The sequence below is a fragment of the Sarcophilus harrisii genome, chromosome 1, assembly GCF_902635505.1.
Source record: "Sarcophilus harrisii chromosome 1, mSarHar1.11, whole genome shotgun sequence".
Lineage (NCBI taxonomy): Eukaryota > Metazoa > Chordata > Mammalia > Dasyuromorphia > Dasyuridae > Sarcophilus > Sarcophilus harrisii.
In genome coordinates this window covers 90,765,186-90,782,748 of record NC_045426.1, presented here as the reverse complement: position 1 = coordinate 90,782,748, position 17,563 = coordinate 90,765,186, and the positions used below count along the sequence as shown (strand labels likewise).

The window sequence follows — 17,563 nt, the reverse complement described above, 5'->3', positions numbered from 1 at the left end:
TGGGACCAGATTATGGAAGGCCTAGAGTTCAACCAACTTTAAGTATGTATGCAAGGTTCTAGGAGCTTAAAAAAATATATGCCATAGCCTTCAAGGAATCTCAACGCTAATAAACATTAAACAAACATGTACACAAATAACCATGATGCAAAATAGAACATGATACCTACATACAAGATTAAAAAAAAAGATATTTACTTCACAAACTATAGTGTATGACTGTATTTAGATGATTCTAATCAGCCTACTAGCTATCTCTATCTGTACTGTCTTCCTAGTACTTCAAACTCAGTATCTTCTAAACCAAAGTTAATTTTCCTCAAAAAATTTACTCCTTTTCCTTATTGATTAATGGCATCCATCTTTCATCTATTTACCCCCATTTGATTATCTATACTATACATATACACACACCACCCCACACCACCCTCAAGTCAACACAGCAGGCACTGTGCTAAGTGACTGGGATGCTTACAGAGAGGGACAGAACTTTTAAAAGTTCCTTCTCTCAGTCTAACACACGTGTTAAATGTTCACTGAAGAAAAATGTTGATATGTTTTGAAGATTTCTTTCAAATGGGATGTGGGGTGAGACTTCATAGAAAACTTCACACATAAGGTGATACTTAAAATGGCTTTTGAAAAAGTTAGTTGAAAATGAGGAATAGTGGAATTAGAACATATAAAGGCAAGAACTCAACTCACCTTTATATACTGTGTTACCCTATTACAGAAGTCAAAGTATCAACATCCCCATTAGACACATAAGGAAACTGAGTTCGATAATGACTTGTTCATGGTCATATGAATGTAAGTATCAGAACTGGAACTCGGATTCAGATCCTGAACTTTTTATGTTCAGTGTTCTTTCTAATAAACTATGTTGCTTGCACAGGCCATGGAAGTTGGCAGGGGGAAGGAGAGCTATGGAAGAATTATAAACTGAGAAGAAATATTATCAGATATGAGTATGAGAAAGGTGAATGAGGGATAGTGAAGGAGGATGGAAAGAGGAGAGATTAAAGGCAGGAAGACCAGTAGTTAGATTAATGCAGCAGTCCTAGTGATAGCAATAAAATGACAAATGATCAAATTTCATAAATGAGGAAGAGTCAAAGATAACATTGTAGTTTCAAAAACCTGTAATTAAGTGACAGTAAAAGGATATTTCATAAATGAGGAAAAGTCAAAGATAACATTGTAGTTTCAAAAACCTGTAATTAAGTGACAGTAAAAGGATATGATGGGAGGTGAGGGAGTGAAGATAGTAATTGAAAAAATGGAAAAAATAGTTGCTTTAGTTGAGATAGTTTGCTTTAGAATATACTAGGCTTGCGGTACTCAAGAAAAATTAAGATATTCAGTCAGCCAATCTGGAGCTTCAGAGAGAAGTCACATAATTTGGAAACCATTCACACAGAGCTTCACAAAACTAAAGATGTGAGAGTACATTAGGTTGCTAAGGGAAAATTAAGAGAAGAAATCCAAAGACAAAAGCATGGAAGATGACTACTGCAAAAGGTTGAAAAAAAGAGACTGAGAACTGGTTCATGAGACTGTAGGAAAAACAGGTCCTATTACCTACACTGCTGGAGAGTATCCCAAGTCCCTGCCCTTTTCCAACCTCTTACCCCTTTCCTCCCAATCTTTTGTTAGAGGAATAGACCCATTCATGTCACTTGACTGAATAGAAGTCACCAAGTATTATCTCTCCTGTTAAGATATGGGAGGCATTGGACTTGTCCTTCTGCTCTATCATTTTCCCTGCCACTATAAACTCCCAGACTTCTAGGAACTGATATTTTCCATGCCAAAAGTACCATCAAAGCTCAAGTGAACTCAAGAAGCATCTATTAATTGCCTGTTATGCACTATGCACCTGACAGCTAAACCCATAAGCCCAACAGGCCCTTCCTTCTGCCCTGCAATCAAACCCTTCTATTATTTCCTGCCTTTCCTTGAAAGCAAAAACTGTCTTGCTTTTATTTGTATCCCCAGAACTTAGTGTGTAGTAAGTACTGTATACTGAGACCACTAGGTGGCACCATGGTGCACGGAGCATTAGACCTGGATTTTCCTGCATCTGAATCTAGTTGTCTGACCAAGGTAAAATCATCTACTCTCTGCCTGTTTCCTCACAGTTCTTACCTTACAGGATTGTGATAAGGGGCAAATCATATAATAATTTAAAAGTATTTAGTGCAGTGACTGCTATAGAGTAGGTACTTAATGTTTGTTCCCCTTCCTCATTTAATATTTTAAAAATTCATTCATTCAAAGCATATCTAGGAAGCATCTACAATCATGAAAAAAATGCTCTAAATCACTACTGATTAGAAAAATGCAAATTAACACAACTTCGAGGTACTATATTACACCTATAAGATTGGCTAACATGACAGAAAAGAATGACAAGTGCTAAAGGGGAAGTGGGAAAACTGGGACACTAAGGCACAAGGATTCTGAATTGATCCAACCAATCTGGAGAACAATTTGGAACTATGCCCAGAAGGCTACTAAACTTCACATAGCTTTTGATCCAGAAATGCCACCATTAGGTCTGTATCTCAAAAAGATAAAAAACAAAAATCAAAAGGACTGATTTGTACAAAAATGTCTGTAGTAGTTCTTTTACTGGTGACAAAGAATTGGAAATTGAGGGGATGCCCATCAACCGGTGAATGGCTGAACAAGTTGTAGTATATGACTGTGATGGAATACTACAGTGTTATAAGAAATAATGAGCAGGATGGTTTCAGAAAAACCTGCAAAGACTTATACAAACTGATATAAAGTAACATAAGCAGAATCTTGAGAACAATGTATAAAGTAACAGCAATGTCATATACAGATCAGGTGAGAATAACTTAAGCTATTCAAAGCAATACAATGATTCAAGAAGGACTTTTGATTTTAAAAAAATGTTACTGTTGGAAGAGCTGTGAAATGATCCAACTATTTTGGAGAGCTACTTGGAACTATGGCCAAAAAGCTATAAAACTGTGCATACCCTTTGATTCACACACTATTGGGCCTGTACTCCAAAAAAATAATAATAAAAGAGGGAAAAGGACCCACATGTGCAAAAATGTTTACAGCAATTGTTTTTATGGTAGCAAAGAATTAGGAAATGAGTGGATGCCTACCAATAAGGAACTGGCTGAATAAAATTATGGCATATAAAAGTAAAAGAATATTATTATTCTAAAAAAAAGTGATAAACAGTGATAATTTTAGAAAAATCTGGAAAGATTTACATGAATTGGTGCTCAGTGAAGCAGAACCAGGAAATCGGCAACATGAAGATTGTGTGATGATCAACTATAACAGACGACTTGGTTCTTCTCAATAATTCAGTGATTCAATTCTAATAAACTTCTGATGGAAAATGGCAACCATGTCCAGAGAAAGAACTATGGAGAATGAATGTGGATGAACCCATACTATTTTCACCTTTCCCCCCCCCTTCATGGTTTCCCCTTTTTGTTCTGATTTTCTCTCAACATGATCATACAAAAATGTTTAAAAAATGAATGTACATATATAACCTAAAAATAAAAACAAAAACCAAATGCTATCCACTTCTATAGAAAAAACTTGTATGAATGTAGATTGAAGAATACTTTCTTTTTACTAGAGTTTTTTTTTTGGGGGGGGGGAAGCAGTCTATTATTTTTCTTTAACAAGGCTAATATAAAAATGTATTTTATGTGACTGCCCATGTACAACATATAAAACTGCTTGCCTTTTCAAGGAGGGGGAGGGGAGAGAGATAATTTAGAACTCAAACATTTTTTAAAGCAAATGTTCAAGTTTTTATATATGAGTCACAATTTCTATCTTCTCTGTGAAGCTGGGATTTCCTGATTTTCTTAACTCATAGTAATATTTTTCTTCTCCATACTTTTGTACTATTTATCTAATAACACTCAGTTCACACTGCTTGCTCTTTACCTTTTGACATGTGCATTCTCTCCCCTCCCCTCCCCCCCAACTAACAAATTTCTTGAAGACTGGCTCTGATACTACTTTGTATCTCCTAAACCACAGAACCTGCTACACAGCTTGAGAAGATACTCAAGGAACATCAGCTGATTGGAAAGCTAACCAGTTCCTTCTGTTCACACTGAGTCCAGATTTTAGGTGTTAATTAGGAAACTCAGAGAGTTCCCAGGTGAAGGGAATGAATCCACAGTTGCCAGTTTAGAACAATCTCTAGCATTTTGTTCTGAAGTTACTATTTTAATAAAAGTTATTACATCAAAGTCTCCACTAGGAAAAAAAATTAGGTTAAGTGTCAAAAACTTGGAAGACCTAACAAAATCTGATAGATACTCTGGACCAAATACTCTCTATTAATCTGAAAAGATTAATGACTTCAAGTCACCTAATCTGATGACTTACATCTTTGGGTGCAGATGAAGAACTAGTATATTTGATTGCTGAACCACTGTCAACTATGCCTGAAAAAATTTTGGAGAAAAGGAGGTGTCATAGGACTTCAAAATGGTAAGTTTCCTGCTTTTCCTAAAAGGGAAGGAATGGATCCTTGTGCACTCTAGACCAACGAGTTTAACTTCAATGGCTGGCCAAATTCTAGAACATATTACTAAAAGAGATGGTTAGGGAACATCTAGAAAAGGAAGGAATGGTCCAGCTTTCAAGAATCTGGCTAGCAAACTTCACAGTGTTCTTTTTTGAACGGGTTACTTAATAGTGGTAGATTTGCTATATAGTAATTTCCCTAGATTTTAGCAAAATCTATGACAAAGTCTCTAATGGTACTCTTGTGGAAAAGATAGTGAGGTGTGGACAGAACAACTTGATGGATTTTCACTTTCAATTCTCTCTTTGGTGAATGCCATCCAAGACAGAGGCACATTTCCGTATACAAGGGTAAATATAGATTTACCTGACATTGCTATCTAGATAACTTTATCAGCACTCCAAACATCTAAATCTGTACTTGTCATTTTTTCCCACCAAAATCTGGTCTTTCTTAGGCCTTACCTGGTTCAGTCAATTCATTTGCTCCCAGTTACACTTCCCAAAACCCAGTTCATGCTTATCCCCCTCCCCCCCCCATCTCTCATATCCAGTCAGTTATTGAATCCTGATTTCTCCCTTATTACTAACTCTCACAGCCAATTTGACTTTGCCGGGTGCTGTGCCCAAAGAAATGTAATTTTTTTTTTTTTTTTTTTTTTTGATCACAGAAACCTCCCAAAATATCTTGGGATTTTCAGGCTAGGTTTCTTTAAGAACCATACTTTAAACTCAAACCACTCTGGCTCATTAATGGTCAACAATAGGTCTCAGGCCAAGCTTGGGCCCTCCTGGAGTGAACGAAAATAGCAATTGTTACTGTTTTGATCAGAAACTCTGAGGTCTTCCCATCGCAGAGAGAATTTGTGTGTGTGTGTGTGTGTGTGTGACTAGGTAGTAAAAGGGCCATTCTTTGCTTCTTTTCTTTCTTTCTTTCTTTTTAAAACCTAGCCTTAAACACCGAATAAGCCACTGCCTCTTATCAAAAGGCCAATTAGCTTTAAAAAGCAGAGGTTTCCCACTGCATCCAAGACCATTTCCAGTCATCCTAATCTATATCTGGCCGCTGGACCCAGATGACTCTGGAGGGAAAAGTGAGGCAGATGACTTTGCAGTTGGCCTCCCTCATTTTTTTTTTTTTTTTGGTTGCTGAGGCAATTGGGGTTAAGTGACTTGTCCAGGGTCACACACACACACAGCTAGTTAGTGTTAAGTGTCTGAGACCAAATTTGAACTCGGGTCCTCCTGACTTCAGGGCTGGTGCTGTATCCTACTGCACCATCTAGCTGTCCCACCCTCCCTCAGCTTAAATACAATTCACTTGCATGTTATGGCATCCCCTCCCTGATGTCATATCATCTTTGAGAACAAAAGACAAACAACAACATTCAGCCCTGGAGGAAGATGAGAGAGATATATATATTTCCCATATGCCTCTCACATGAGTACCTTGCCACATTGATTTTGATTCTAGATTTTCCTCTTCATAACTACAATCTAGTCATTTTGCTTAAGATGGTAAAGTTACTAAAAGGACCAGTCTTAGTAGGTATGTTTGAGACAGAATAGAGGATTCTTAAATATCTCTGTATCTTCAGCATCTAGCACCACTGCGTCCTGTATATAACAGGCACTTAAATTATCTGTTAATAGTGACAAGGATCTTGATATGATCACAGGGCTAGAAGTGGTTGCAATTCCTTCTCTGGGACTTTTTAGCATACACCCATTCATAAAATGCAGAACTGGATTTCTAGGGTATCTGGTTTCCTTTAGCACTACAGATTTGCCTATTATTAGCACTGTTGATCTCCTTCCCTGCCTCAAAGTGAGATGAAAGGTAGAACATCTTTTTATCATAGAAGAGACCTGACCTGGGAATCAGACACATTGCTTTAAGTTTTGATTTGATCACTAACTTACTGTGTAATCTCTCTCTTTCCTTTCTGCAGAGGTGGTGGATTATGTATTATTTTGTCAGATACAGTTAATGTAACTAATTATAATCTAAAGTGGATTTATTTAGATATGATCCAGAGTCTGAATCCAAAGAGATTAAAAGAAGAGATGAGACAGGACAAAGAGAACAAAAAAAGTATCTTGCCTTTAAGGATCATATGATCTAAACAGGGATAAAACACAAATAAAAGAAAACTTAACAGAGCAAGGTTAAGTACCAAATGAACAGTTCAGATAACAAATACCTATAGAATTCATTGGAAGAAAGATCTCTGTCGCCTGGGGGGCAGAAAATACATTTTTTAAAAAATGGTATTTGAACCAGGTCTAAAAGGACCAGAAAGGATCCTAGATAGCCACACATGAGAGGAACGGGGAAAAGAATATGAGAAAGGCACAGAGCCAAGAAAATACAAAGTATATATGAAAGAAAGTTTGTCTAAAGCAAAGGTTAGGAAAGGGAGATAAGGCCAGAAAGGTAAATTAAGGCAATGTTAGCCTAAGTGATTTTAGACTTTTATCTTGAAGGTAATGGCACCATTAGATTAACAATGATAAGAGAGTTATTTTAAAAAGGTTAGAATCACAGAATGTCAAAACTAGGAGGAATTTCAGAGACGATCTAGTTCAGTGTTCTCATACTACAGATACAAAGTTTTGAAGCCCAAAGAGATTAAGTGACTTGGCCTAGGATTAAAGAATTGGGTAGCACTGTGTTTGATGGACTGTCACACATAGACTAGAGCTGGAAGACAGGGCAGAGGCAGACCTAAATTTGTTCTAGATTGAAAAAACTACAATTCTTAGTTGAGGATAGAAGTGAAAAAATGAGTTCAGTTTTAGAATTGATTTTGCTGGTAATAGGAAAAGAAAACATGAAGAAAAGTAAATTTTAACCATTAAGACTTTCAGCCAACTTAATCACTGGTGACAATTCACCTTCACGAAGCAACAGAGTGACAGCATGTCTCCCAATGGATTTCCCTACCTTTCCTTGCAAAATCCTAAACTCAGTTGAGAATGATTCTACAGATTGCACTTTCCCAAATCCTGTCTTTAGCCGTGTCTCTTCTGCCCTGTGTGCCACATAGTACTTTGTACTGCCTCCAGCTCTTGCCACATTTTGCTTCATACTATGCTTGTTTTGTGCATTTGTTTAAGTCTCAAATCTTCCAAATAAATAATCTTGAAGCATTTAAGGGACTGTCAGGTCAAAGAATTAAATGTGTTCCAGAGAGCATAATTAGGGGCTATAGCCGAAAGTTGCAAATAGGCAAAGTTAGGAAATTTTTCCTCATATCAATCCTAACAATTAAAGCTATATAAAAAGGGAGATAATAAGTCTCTTCCTTGGAGGTTAAATCTTTTAAGCAAAACCTGTACGACCCCTTATTGAGTGTGTACTATATTTAGTATTCTTTTTCTTTCACCTAGGCACTATCCACTGGCACAGTGGATAGAGCACTGGGCTTGAAGTTATGAAGACATAATTGAGGTTAAGCTGGCAGAGTAGAGGTAGCAACCCAGATGAACTTTCCCAATATTCCCCTCCAAAAAACTTTAAAAATATTACATAAAATTGAATTCTAGAGCAGTATAGCCAATAAAAGATCAAGGTGAGACACTTTTCCAGTCCAAGATAACTTGGGAGGTTGGCAAGAGAGAGAACTGTGAACCAAAGTGGGGGCGAGCTTGAAGGGCAAGCCACAAGACCCGAAAGGCAGGTGCCTCAGCAGCAGCAGCACTGGGAGTTCTCATCCAGAGACAGTAAAAGGATTGGACAACTGATCAGAATGAAATTTCAGGAGACCCTTTGCTGGTATTGGATGTAGCTGCCACTGACTGGCAACTCTCTTGCCCATAAGCAATTCTGGTTTGCAATTCAAGGCAGAGAGAAACACTTATGATCAGTCATGAGGGAGCAGTGGCCTTGGTCATAGTTCCAAGGCAGAAAGGAACATTAGCTTTAATTGTGGCAGGGAGGCAGGGGACCTGACCAAGAGTAGCACTTGAGCTTGTGGTTTACAAAGGAGTAAAGGTAAAGATCAGAACAGAGTGACCATGCTTCTCCCTGTTCATTACCTTGGAAACATTGAAAACTTATAGACCCCCTAATACTTGTTCTAAAAACAAGCAAGTGAAAAACCTGAAGTTTGGGACAATGCCTCTGAACTAGGTGAGCTAAGCCCAATTTTAACATAAAAGTCAAGAAAATTCAATATTTAACATTCAAAGTCAAGAAATGTGCAAACAAAAAAGGACCTAATCATAAAAAGCTACTATGGAGTCAGGGAAGACCAAAACACAAGAAGACAATATGAAAACAGCTATAAGCAAAGCTTCAAAGGGGGGGGGGGGGGGGGAAGAAGGGAAGCAAACTGGACACAAGGCCCAACAAGAATTTCTGGAAGAACTAAAGAAAGAGATAAGGGTGGTAGAGGAAAAACTGATTGGGGGGGAGGAGGATCGAGAAAATCAATGCAAGGAAATTATAAAAGAGAATGAAAATGACACTTTAAAATTTTTTTCTTCTGTAAAGTGCCTGTTCATCTCCTGTGACCATTATCAACTGGGGAATGACTTTTCTTTTTTTAAATATATTTGACACAGTTCCTCTATATATTTGAAAAATGAGCTATTGATTATCACATGAATTAGATACACTTCTGATTAGAAAAATGCAAATGAAAATAATTCAGAGTTATCACCTCACACCCAGATGGGAAGTAACATGGGAGTACGGGAAAATGAAAAATGCAGGTGGGGATGTGGAAAAATAGGGACACTGGTAGAATTGTGAATTGGTCCAATATAATTTGAAACTATACCCAAAGGGCCATAAAACTCTGTATATCCTTTAAACCAGCAATACTGTTACTACTTCTGTAACCCAAAGAAATCAAAGAAAAAAAGGAAAAGACTTATGGATAGAAATACATTTACAGCAGATCTTTATGTGGTGGCAAAAAAAAGTGAAAAATGAGATGATGCCCATTAGTTGGGAAAAGCTGTGCTATATGATTGAGATGGAATACTATCATGCTATATAAGAAATGATAAGCAGGATGATTTGAGAAAATTCTGGAAAGACTTACAAAAACTGAAACAGAATGAAATGAGTCACCCTAAGAGATCACAACTCCATTTGAAGAGAGAAAGCAGATGAAGTTTGTGTGCAAATTGAAGTTTAATTTTCTTACTTTCTTGCTTTTTGTGTGTGTGACATAGCTACAATAGAAATAGGAACTGTATGATTTCACATATATATATCATGTCATATCATTTGCCTTTTCAATGATCAGAAAAGGGCTGGAGGGAGAGAAATTGAAACACTTTTTTTTTAATGCTACAAATGGTAAAAAAAAAAAAAAAAAAAAAAGTTTAAAATCCAACCTCAGACATATTTAGTTTGTGTGACTCTGGACAAGTCACTTAGATTGTCTGCTTTAGTTCCTCAACTGTTAAAATAGGATAATAATATTTACCTATCAGCATTGTAAAGATCAAAGAAAATACCGGTAAATTATTTAGCACAATACCTGGCATAGAACAGGTGCTTAATAAATGCTCACTCTTTTTCATTCTATTCCCCTCACTTCAGGAAGGAGTTAGATTAGAGGGCTGCTGACCTCTAAGATTCTTGAAGTTAGGAACTATATTTTTATTCTTCTTTCTACTCAAATAGTGCCTAACAGTGTCCTGTACAAATAAGACATGGAAGAAATATTTGTTAAACTGAAACTGAATTATAACATTGTTTCTAAGGGAAAATGTACTGAGAATTCCAACTTGAATGAAAAGAACAAGTATTTTTCTGATGCATCTACCCAGTAAAAAAGAAAAAGGAACTCCTCTATCATTAAATTACTTAGTGGTAGCTTCAAGGCAAGAAGAGGAATAAGGGGGGGAAAAACGATTCAATGAGTTTGTACAACTGAAGTAGAGGAAGGATAACAAAAACTCATTTTTTTAATGCTTTATTATTTACAAAGGATTTTTCTCCTCAACTCTAGAGGGCAGGTACTACAAGTGTAATTATCTTTATTTAATAAAAAGGAAGCGGGCTTAATGTACCCCCTCCCCCCCAAAAAAAGAAAGCAACTTGTTTCAGGTTCAACAATGTTGGAGATAGGATAAGAAGGCAGGTATTTTGACTCTTAAATCCAGTATTCTTTCTACTATACATGAAGAAAAGCTCATAGGCTTAAGGAAGAGATACAGAGTAGGGAGATGAGAAAAATATGAAACATGAAGGTTAGGATACGAAGGCTGTAGAAGTCCTTGTCACTAACATAGGGCTGCTGAAAGATGACATGACTAAGGAAAAAAGGTTCCATCTTCTGAATGTATTGATTTAGCAAGCAATATATGCCCAATAAATTGGAACCGGACCTCCTTAGCTTAGGCTTGGACCTTGAATATACAGGGAGTGACACTTTTATATATTAAAAAGAATTAATCCAAAAAGATTAATTAATTAAAAGGGAAACAATACAATATTAGGTAATAGGATATCTAACTGGATAAAAGTGGAGAGATTTTCCAAGTTGGGAGGAGGAAAGAAAACAGATGAAATTCCCTGAACTCAGAAAAAAGAAGTATCTTCCCCCTCCTCCAAGAATCTGTAAATAATCATAGGAACATGGAAACAATATCAATTGAACATTCTGTGACTCTTTTTTAGATAAAATGTGTGAGTTGCTTCAGATATACAACTGTGAGAAAACTCCTTGCATCAATCTTTGGATCTGACTGGGTTTCTGGTCACCATAATCTAGGTCCTAAACTTCAGGGAGAATTTGTCCAGCCTCCCAGGTACACAGGTCTGGGTTTAAACAATACAGCAAGGTTTACTTCCAATTCCCACAACTGAGTAAAGTTTTCTCACAAGATAGAAACTAGATTAGACCCATAACTGGATAGAAGGGGAACTGAAATGCATTCTCTTCACCTCTTAGGAAAGAACCCAAATTTCTTTTAAAAGCACCACTTGGGTATTACCTCCCACAATCTCTTCTCTTGAGATTACTTTAAATTAAGTTTTGTATTTACTCTTTTATACACATACTGCATTCTTCCCAGTATAATAGGAGCTCAGTGGAAACCAGGATTATTTCTTTTTGACTTTATAAATGCAATATAAAACACAATGTCTTGCAACTAGTTGGTACTTAATAAATGTTGAATTTAATTGAAACAAAGAAAAAGTTCAGTTTGAAAAGATAGCCTCTGATCTTTACAAAGTCATTGATTTAAGCAAAATAACAAGTAACTTGTTTTTTTATCTCTGCCCCAGGAGTTTTTCTAGCTGAGCTAGAGTTCACAAAATCATACTTCACTTGCATACCAGAAAATGACAAATGTTCAGAGGCAACTTTTATCTTTTTGTGGTTTCTGAAAATAGCAGTGTTCCTTTCTACGATATATAGGTCTCTGTCAAAGTGACTGAATTCCAGACATCTATGGTCATTTTACATACCTCACTAGAACTGACTTGTGGCTGATTAACTCCTCTCAATACTCTTCCTAAAATATTTCTTTTTTCCTAACAACCTTTTAAAGTGAGTAGAAAGCAAGGAGTCAATAAAGTCAATGTTATGGGCTTTTTTCATCCAACCTTTCCTTATTGGTTCTTTAGCTTTTGCTTAGGGCTTCACTGCTCTTAGGCACCCTAATACCTCTGAGAGTGACAAAAAACCAAATTTACTATACCTCCTATCACTTGGCTTCTATGAAAGGTGGAAGGCATTTGTAAAGGCCTTAGTATTTAAGTAGCTTATTTGCTTTCTTTAGGGTACTGTTGCAAACCTACACTATGAAACTTAGTAGTGGAGTTTTTCTGATAACCATCATGGCATTGATGTAGCTCACTCAATGTTTATAAGCAACTAATATTTATATAGTGCTTTGTGAGGTAAGAGTTAAAGATATTATCTCTATTTTGCAGATGAGGAAACTGAGGCCCTGAAAGGTTAATAGCTTTGTTCAAGATCACAAAAGTAGTAAATGAGGTAAATTCAAACCCAGGTTTCTTGGCTCCAAATCCAATGTTCTTTTTATTATACTATGTTATCTCTCATTAGGAAAAAATACATCAACTGTGAAAGGCTTAGTAACTTTTAATCAACATATAGATCCACTAAAATTCCAAAGGATTCAAGATTTAAAAAAAATAAAGTTCTCCCCCTCCATACAGAAAACTGATGGGCTTAGGGTACAAAATGAAGCGTTATTTAATTTTTTTTTTGTTTTCAGAACAGCTCAAGTAGAAACATTTGCATTACTTCACATGTATAATCACATTGAATTAAGCACTCTTCTCAATAGAAGAGATAGAGGAAGAGAATTTGAAACTGAAAATAATTTTTTTTTTTTAATCATGATATCTCAAAAGATACTGCTTAACAAGATTTGTTTCTCTTTGATCGTTAGTTTGTCAGAGGACAGGAGAATCTTCATGATGTAAACACTTCCATCCTGGAAGACCTAGATTCCTTGAACTGCAGTGACATGACAGGGTTAGGAGGATTAGCAGAACAAACTATTTAAATGAAATACAACTAAGTATTTAAGTTTTCCTTTCTTCCACTAAAGTCCTACTCTAATACCTCATTCCGTACATGTCACCTGAGATCTACAAATCTATACCAGTAGAAACAAACTCTGGCATGTCTATTTAGGAGAGAAATGTGGACCCAATGGTATTATATATGCCCCAATCAGAAAGGCATATTGTCTGAAGATTGATGAATTTTTAGGAACTGAAAAATGACCATCTTTTTGGGAGAGGTTGCAATCTATGGAGAAAGCATTCACAGCATTATAACCAAATTCTTGACATATTCTTTTAATGTATCATATATATTTAAGTTACATGAAGATTAGTCAGGTTTCTCTAGCTTGGAGAATATACTGGGAAAGACATGATGGCTGTAATTAAGCACTTGAAGGATTGTTTTCTTTTTAAACATGAAACACAAACAGGAACTGCAGATATAAACTTATAAGGAAAAACTTCCTAATAATAAGCACTCTCTAAAAATGGAATAAGCTGTCTTGGAGAATAGTGGATACTGCCTATTGTTGAACCCACTCTAAACCCCCACCAAAATTTCCCAACTGTACAGAAAAAATGTAAAGCACTACAAAGATCAAGGCAATTTGTCAATGTTAAGGTGTGAATATCAAGCAACTAACTAAAGAATTCTCAAGAGATCAATTTATCCACTTCCTCCTTCACATATCTGTAGAAGGCAATACATCTCATTCCAGATAGAGAATCACTGCTAGCTCATTCCCTATAGAAGGAGGAAGTAACTAATATAAAAGAATCTGCATTAGGTACAGGAGAAAAGGTCTGGATTGGAATGCTGGCCTTGTCACCTGACATCTTAGCAGAGGCACTTCACTACTCTAAGATGGTCTCCCTTATATAATAGAGATAGCACACTACCTACCTAAAATACACCTGTAGACGCTAGGTGAGATCTAGGACTCTCTTGGTTAAGCTGAATTACCACACATTTAATGAGAGAGCTCCTGCATTGTCTGGTATACATTTCCCTATGTATCCCTTCTCTTACTTCTGCTTTGCTATGATTTGGATAAATGGGCTTCTTTGCTTTCAAAACAAAAAAACCCTCATGACACATCTGTACTATATACCTTAAAGTACTGTATACCACAAGTGTTTGTTTCATATTAAAAAAATTAGACTACAATGATTCCTAAGATCTATCTCTCAAGACTAAAAGTTAACATGGTACAGAAGAAAGAACAGTGAATTTGGAAAGAGACTCTGCCAATGGCTTCCTATGAAATGTGGGGGAAGTTTACTCTACTTGTCAGGCCTTAGTCTCAGCTGTAAAATGAAAAGAGACTAGAAAGAGTAAGAGTTCTTAACCTTTTAACAAAACTTAAAAATCATTCTCATCCGTATTTCAATATAATTGTTTCCTTTGCAATTTCATATTATTTAGTACTTTAAAAAATATTATTCTGAGAAGGGTTTTTATGCTTTACCAATCTGTCAAAGAGGATTGCAATAACTTTTGATGGATCTACCTGCCTTAATTCTCTCCTCAATCCAATGCATCTTCCATTTAACCACCAAAGTGATTTCCCTTAAGCACACATCTGATCATGTAACCCCTCTACTCAATAAACTCCAGTAGCTCCCTATGACCTTCAGAATCAAATACAATGTGCTCTTTTCGTCACAGCCTAGCTCTCTCCTGCTTCTCCAATCTTCTTACACTTTATTCTCATACACTTTGATTCTGTGACACCTGATATTGACATCTCCCGGCTGTTCTGAAAACAAGACACTCCATATACCAGCTAGAGGCATTGGCTCTGGTTCTCACCCAGCCCTGAATCTCCCTCTTTCACTTGGGCTACTTACCGACTTCCCTGCCTTCCTTTAAGTCCTAACGAAAATCCCACCTTCTACTGGAAGCCTTCCCCAATCTCCCTCGATTCCAGTCTCTCATCTGGCTAATCATCTTATAATTAGCTGTTATATATATTTCCATGTTTCTATTAGAAGCTTCTTGAGGTTAAGAAGTGTCTTTTGCTTATTTGTACTCCCAGTGTCTGTCACAGTTTAGTAACCACTTGATAAATGTCTGAAGACTGATTGAATATCACACAAAAGGTGGTAAAATGCTGGAAATGGAATCAAATCTTGCCTTAAAACTCTTGATAAACGTGAACCTGAGCCTCAATGACTTTCTTCCAAACTCACTTTTCTCATTTGTAAAACAGAAGCATTAACAACACCTATTTCCCCGGATCAATCAAACAAGTACGCTTTGCAAATATTAAAAATGTTATGTAAATGCTCTTATTAATAATCACAGATAATTAAGCACTCGGGTCTCTTTTGGTCCTGGCGCCCCAAGTCTTTTGGGGAAGGAAGTTCTTTTAAAAAAAAATCTTTTGTTTAGGGGAAGAGAAAAATCTAAGTGAGGGCGGGGGAGTCCGGGAAGAGAGGAGAAGGCAGAAGCAGACACGGAGGAGATGTAATAACTAGTAGGGGAATGGACCGGAACACCGCGGCATTTACTTAATTAAATGGGAGAAGTTCAAAGGGCTTTTAGAGGAACCTTACAGAACACCGAGTAATCGGCGAGCACGCGCCCGAGAGTCCGTCATTCCGGGGGGCTCCCTAAGGGACTCCGGCAGTGGGCCCCCAGGCGGGGAAGGGGCTTACCCCCGAGACCCTCGGGTCCCCTTTTCCCGCTGTACCCTGCTGGGGGCAAGAGTTCGAGATGGGAGGGCGCTGCCCAGTTCGAGCCTCAGTTTCTCCAACTGTAAAAGGGGCGGGTCAGCCTCCAGTATCTCCAGGAGACGTCCCCGCTCTGGGTCTGCGGAGACCGGCGGCTCGCGGGAGGGCGGAGCGGGACAGGGGGCGGCAAAGGGCGACGCCAGGGGCCCCCCACGCGGGCCTTCCGGGGCTCGTCGCACGCCGCGGGCGGGGGAGGGGGCGCGGCCTCGGCCTCTCACCTTCCTCACGGCCGGCTGGAAGTTGAAGTCGCCGGCCTCCTTCAGGTCCAGCCAGATCATGGGCATGCGAGGCACGGCTTCCATGGCGGCTCCGCTCCCCTCGAGGACCGGCGCGGGGCGGTATCAGGGGCTGACCCGGAGAGCCCAGCCCACCCCGCCCCCCGCCTCAGCCCCAGCTGAGCCCAGAGGAGCCCCGAAGAGCCGAAGGCAGCCGCACCAGGCCCCACCCCTCCACGCCACGCCGGAAGTCATGCGCGAAGGGAGAGGAAAGAGCGTTCGCGGTGCCAGCTGGGAGTCGTAGTCTACGGCGGTTTAGCAGCGCGCATGCTCCGACCTGAACAGTTCCCCCCCCTGAGCCGCGCCCCTAGTGACCGACTTGTCGGCGAGAGGAAGCGGACGCAGAATCGCCCAATCAGAAGGGATCTTTCTGTCCCCACCCCGGGCAAGGCAAAGACGTCCCCGCGGTCGCGTGCTAGTCTGGTGCTCCTCCAGCCTCCTCCCCCGCGAGGGAGCCCTCGGCCTCCGTCCGAGCGGCCCTCGGAAGCTCTCCCGCCGCTTGGCAGCTTCCCCCCGTGGCTTCTGGCTCGGTCTCCTGGTTCCGCCGCAGCCGCGCCCTCCCTCCTCCCTGAGCCACCGGCCCCCCGGCTTCCTGTAAGCCCCGCCTCTTCGTCCCGCCGCCGCCCCTCCGTATAGGGAGCCGCTCTGTCTCCCACGCTGGGCTGCAAACTCCTGGAGGGCAGGGACTCGCTCGGGTCTTTTTTTGTACTCCCACACACTGTACATACTAAGACATTTAAAAGTACTTTTACTTTATTGAATTTATTTTTTTTTTTAATAAATAAACTGAATTTATAGAATTAACATGTCCTGCTACTGTCGTCTCCGGGATAAAGCACTTGCAGTTCCTTTATTCTTTATATGCTATGACACGGACTTAAATCCCCTTCTTGTTTGATGACCCTTTTCTGCATTCTCGTCAAAGTATCCCACACCCTCCAGATCTAATCTCCAGTATTTTCCCCGAGATAAACCAGCGTGGCACTGGCAACTGAATTTAATTCCACAAGATAAGTACAGAGGGAGTCTTCTCCTCCCTTTTCTAGGAGGATCAAGAAGAAGGTGTCCGCTATAAAGTGGAAGTGCAGAGGGGTTTGTTTTAGCGTGACATGGTTGGTCTCTGGCCCCACTGTCTGAAAGCCAGGCCTGTGACATTTTCTTTCTTTCTTTTTTTTTTTTTTTTAATAATAACTTTTTATTGACGGAACCCATGCCAGGGTAATTTTTTTACAACATTATCCCTTGCACTCACTTCTGTTCCGACTTTTCCCCTCCCTCCCTCCACCCCCTCCCCCAGATGGCAAGCAGTCCTATATATGTTGAATATGTCCTAGTATATCCTAGCTACAATACATGTGTGCAGAGCCGAACAGTTCTCTTGTTGCACAGGGAGAATTGGATTCAGAAGGTATAAATAACCCGGGAAGAAAAACAAAAATGCAAACAGTTTACACTCATTTCCCAGTGTTCTTTCTTTGGGTATAGCTGCTTCTGT

General features: G+C 38.9%; 1 protein-coding gene across 2 annotated transcripts in view; it reads right to left on the bottom strand.

Annotated features, from left to right (window-relative positions):
* PTPN23 (protein tyrosine phosphatase non-receptor type 23) overlaps positions 1–16,268 on the bottom strand; it is a 31,235-nt gene extending 14,967 nt beyond the window's left edge. For both annotated transcript variants that reach the window (XM_031960751.1, XM_031960757.1), the window contains exon 1: positions 16,012–16,268. In XM_031960751.1, the coding sequence (XP_031816611.1) occupies positions 16,012–16,095 (84 nt within the window). In that variant the 5' untranslated portion in view covers positions 16,096–16,268. The remainder of the gene's footprint in view (positions 1–16,011) is intronic.
* Positions 16,269–17,563: the final 1,295 nt, after the last annotated feature.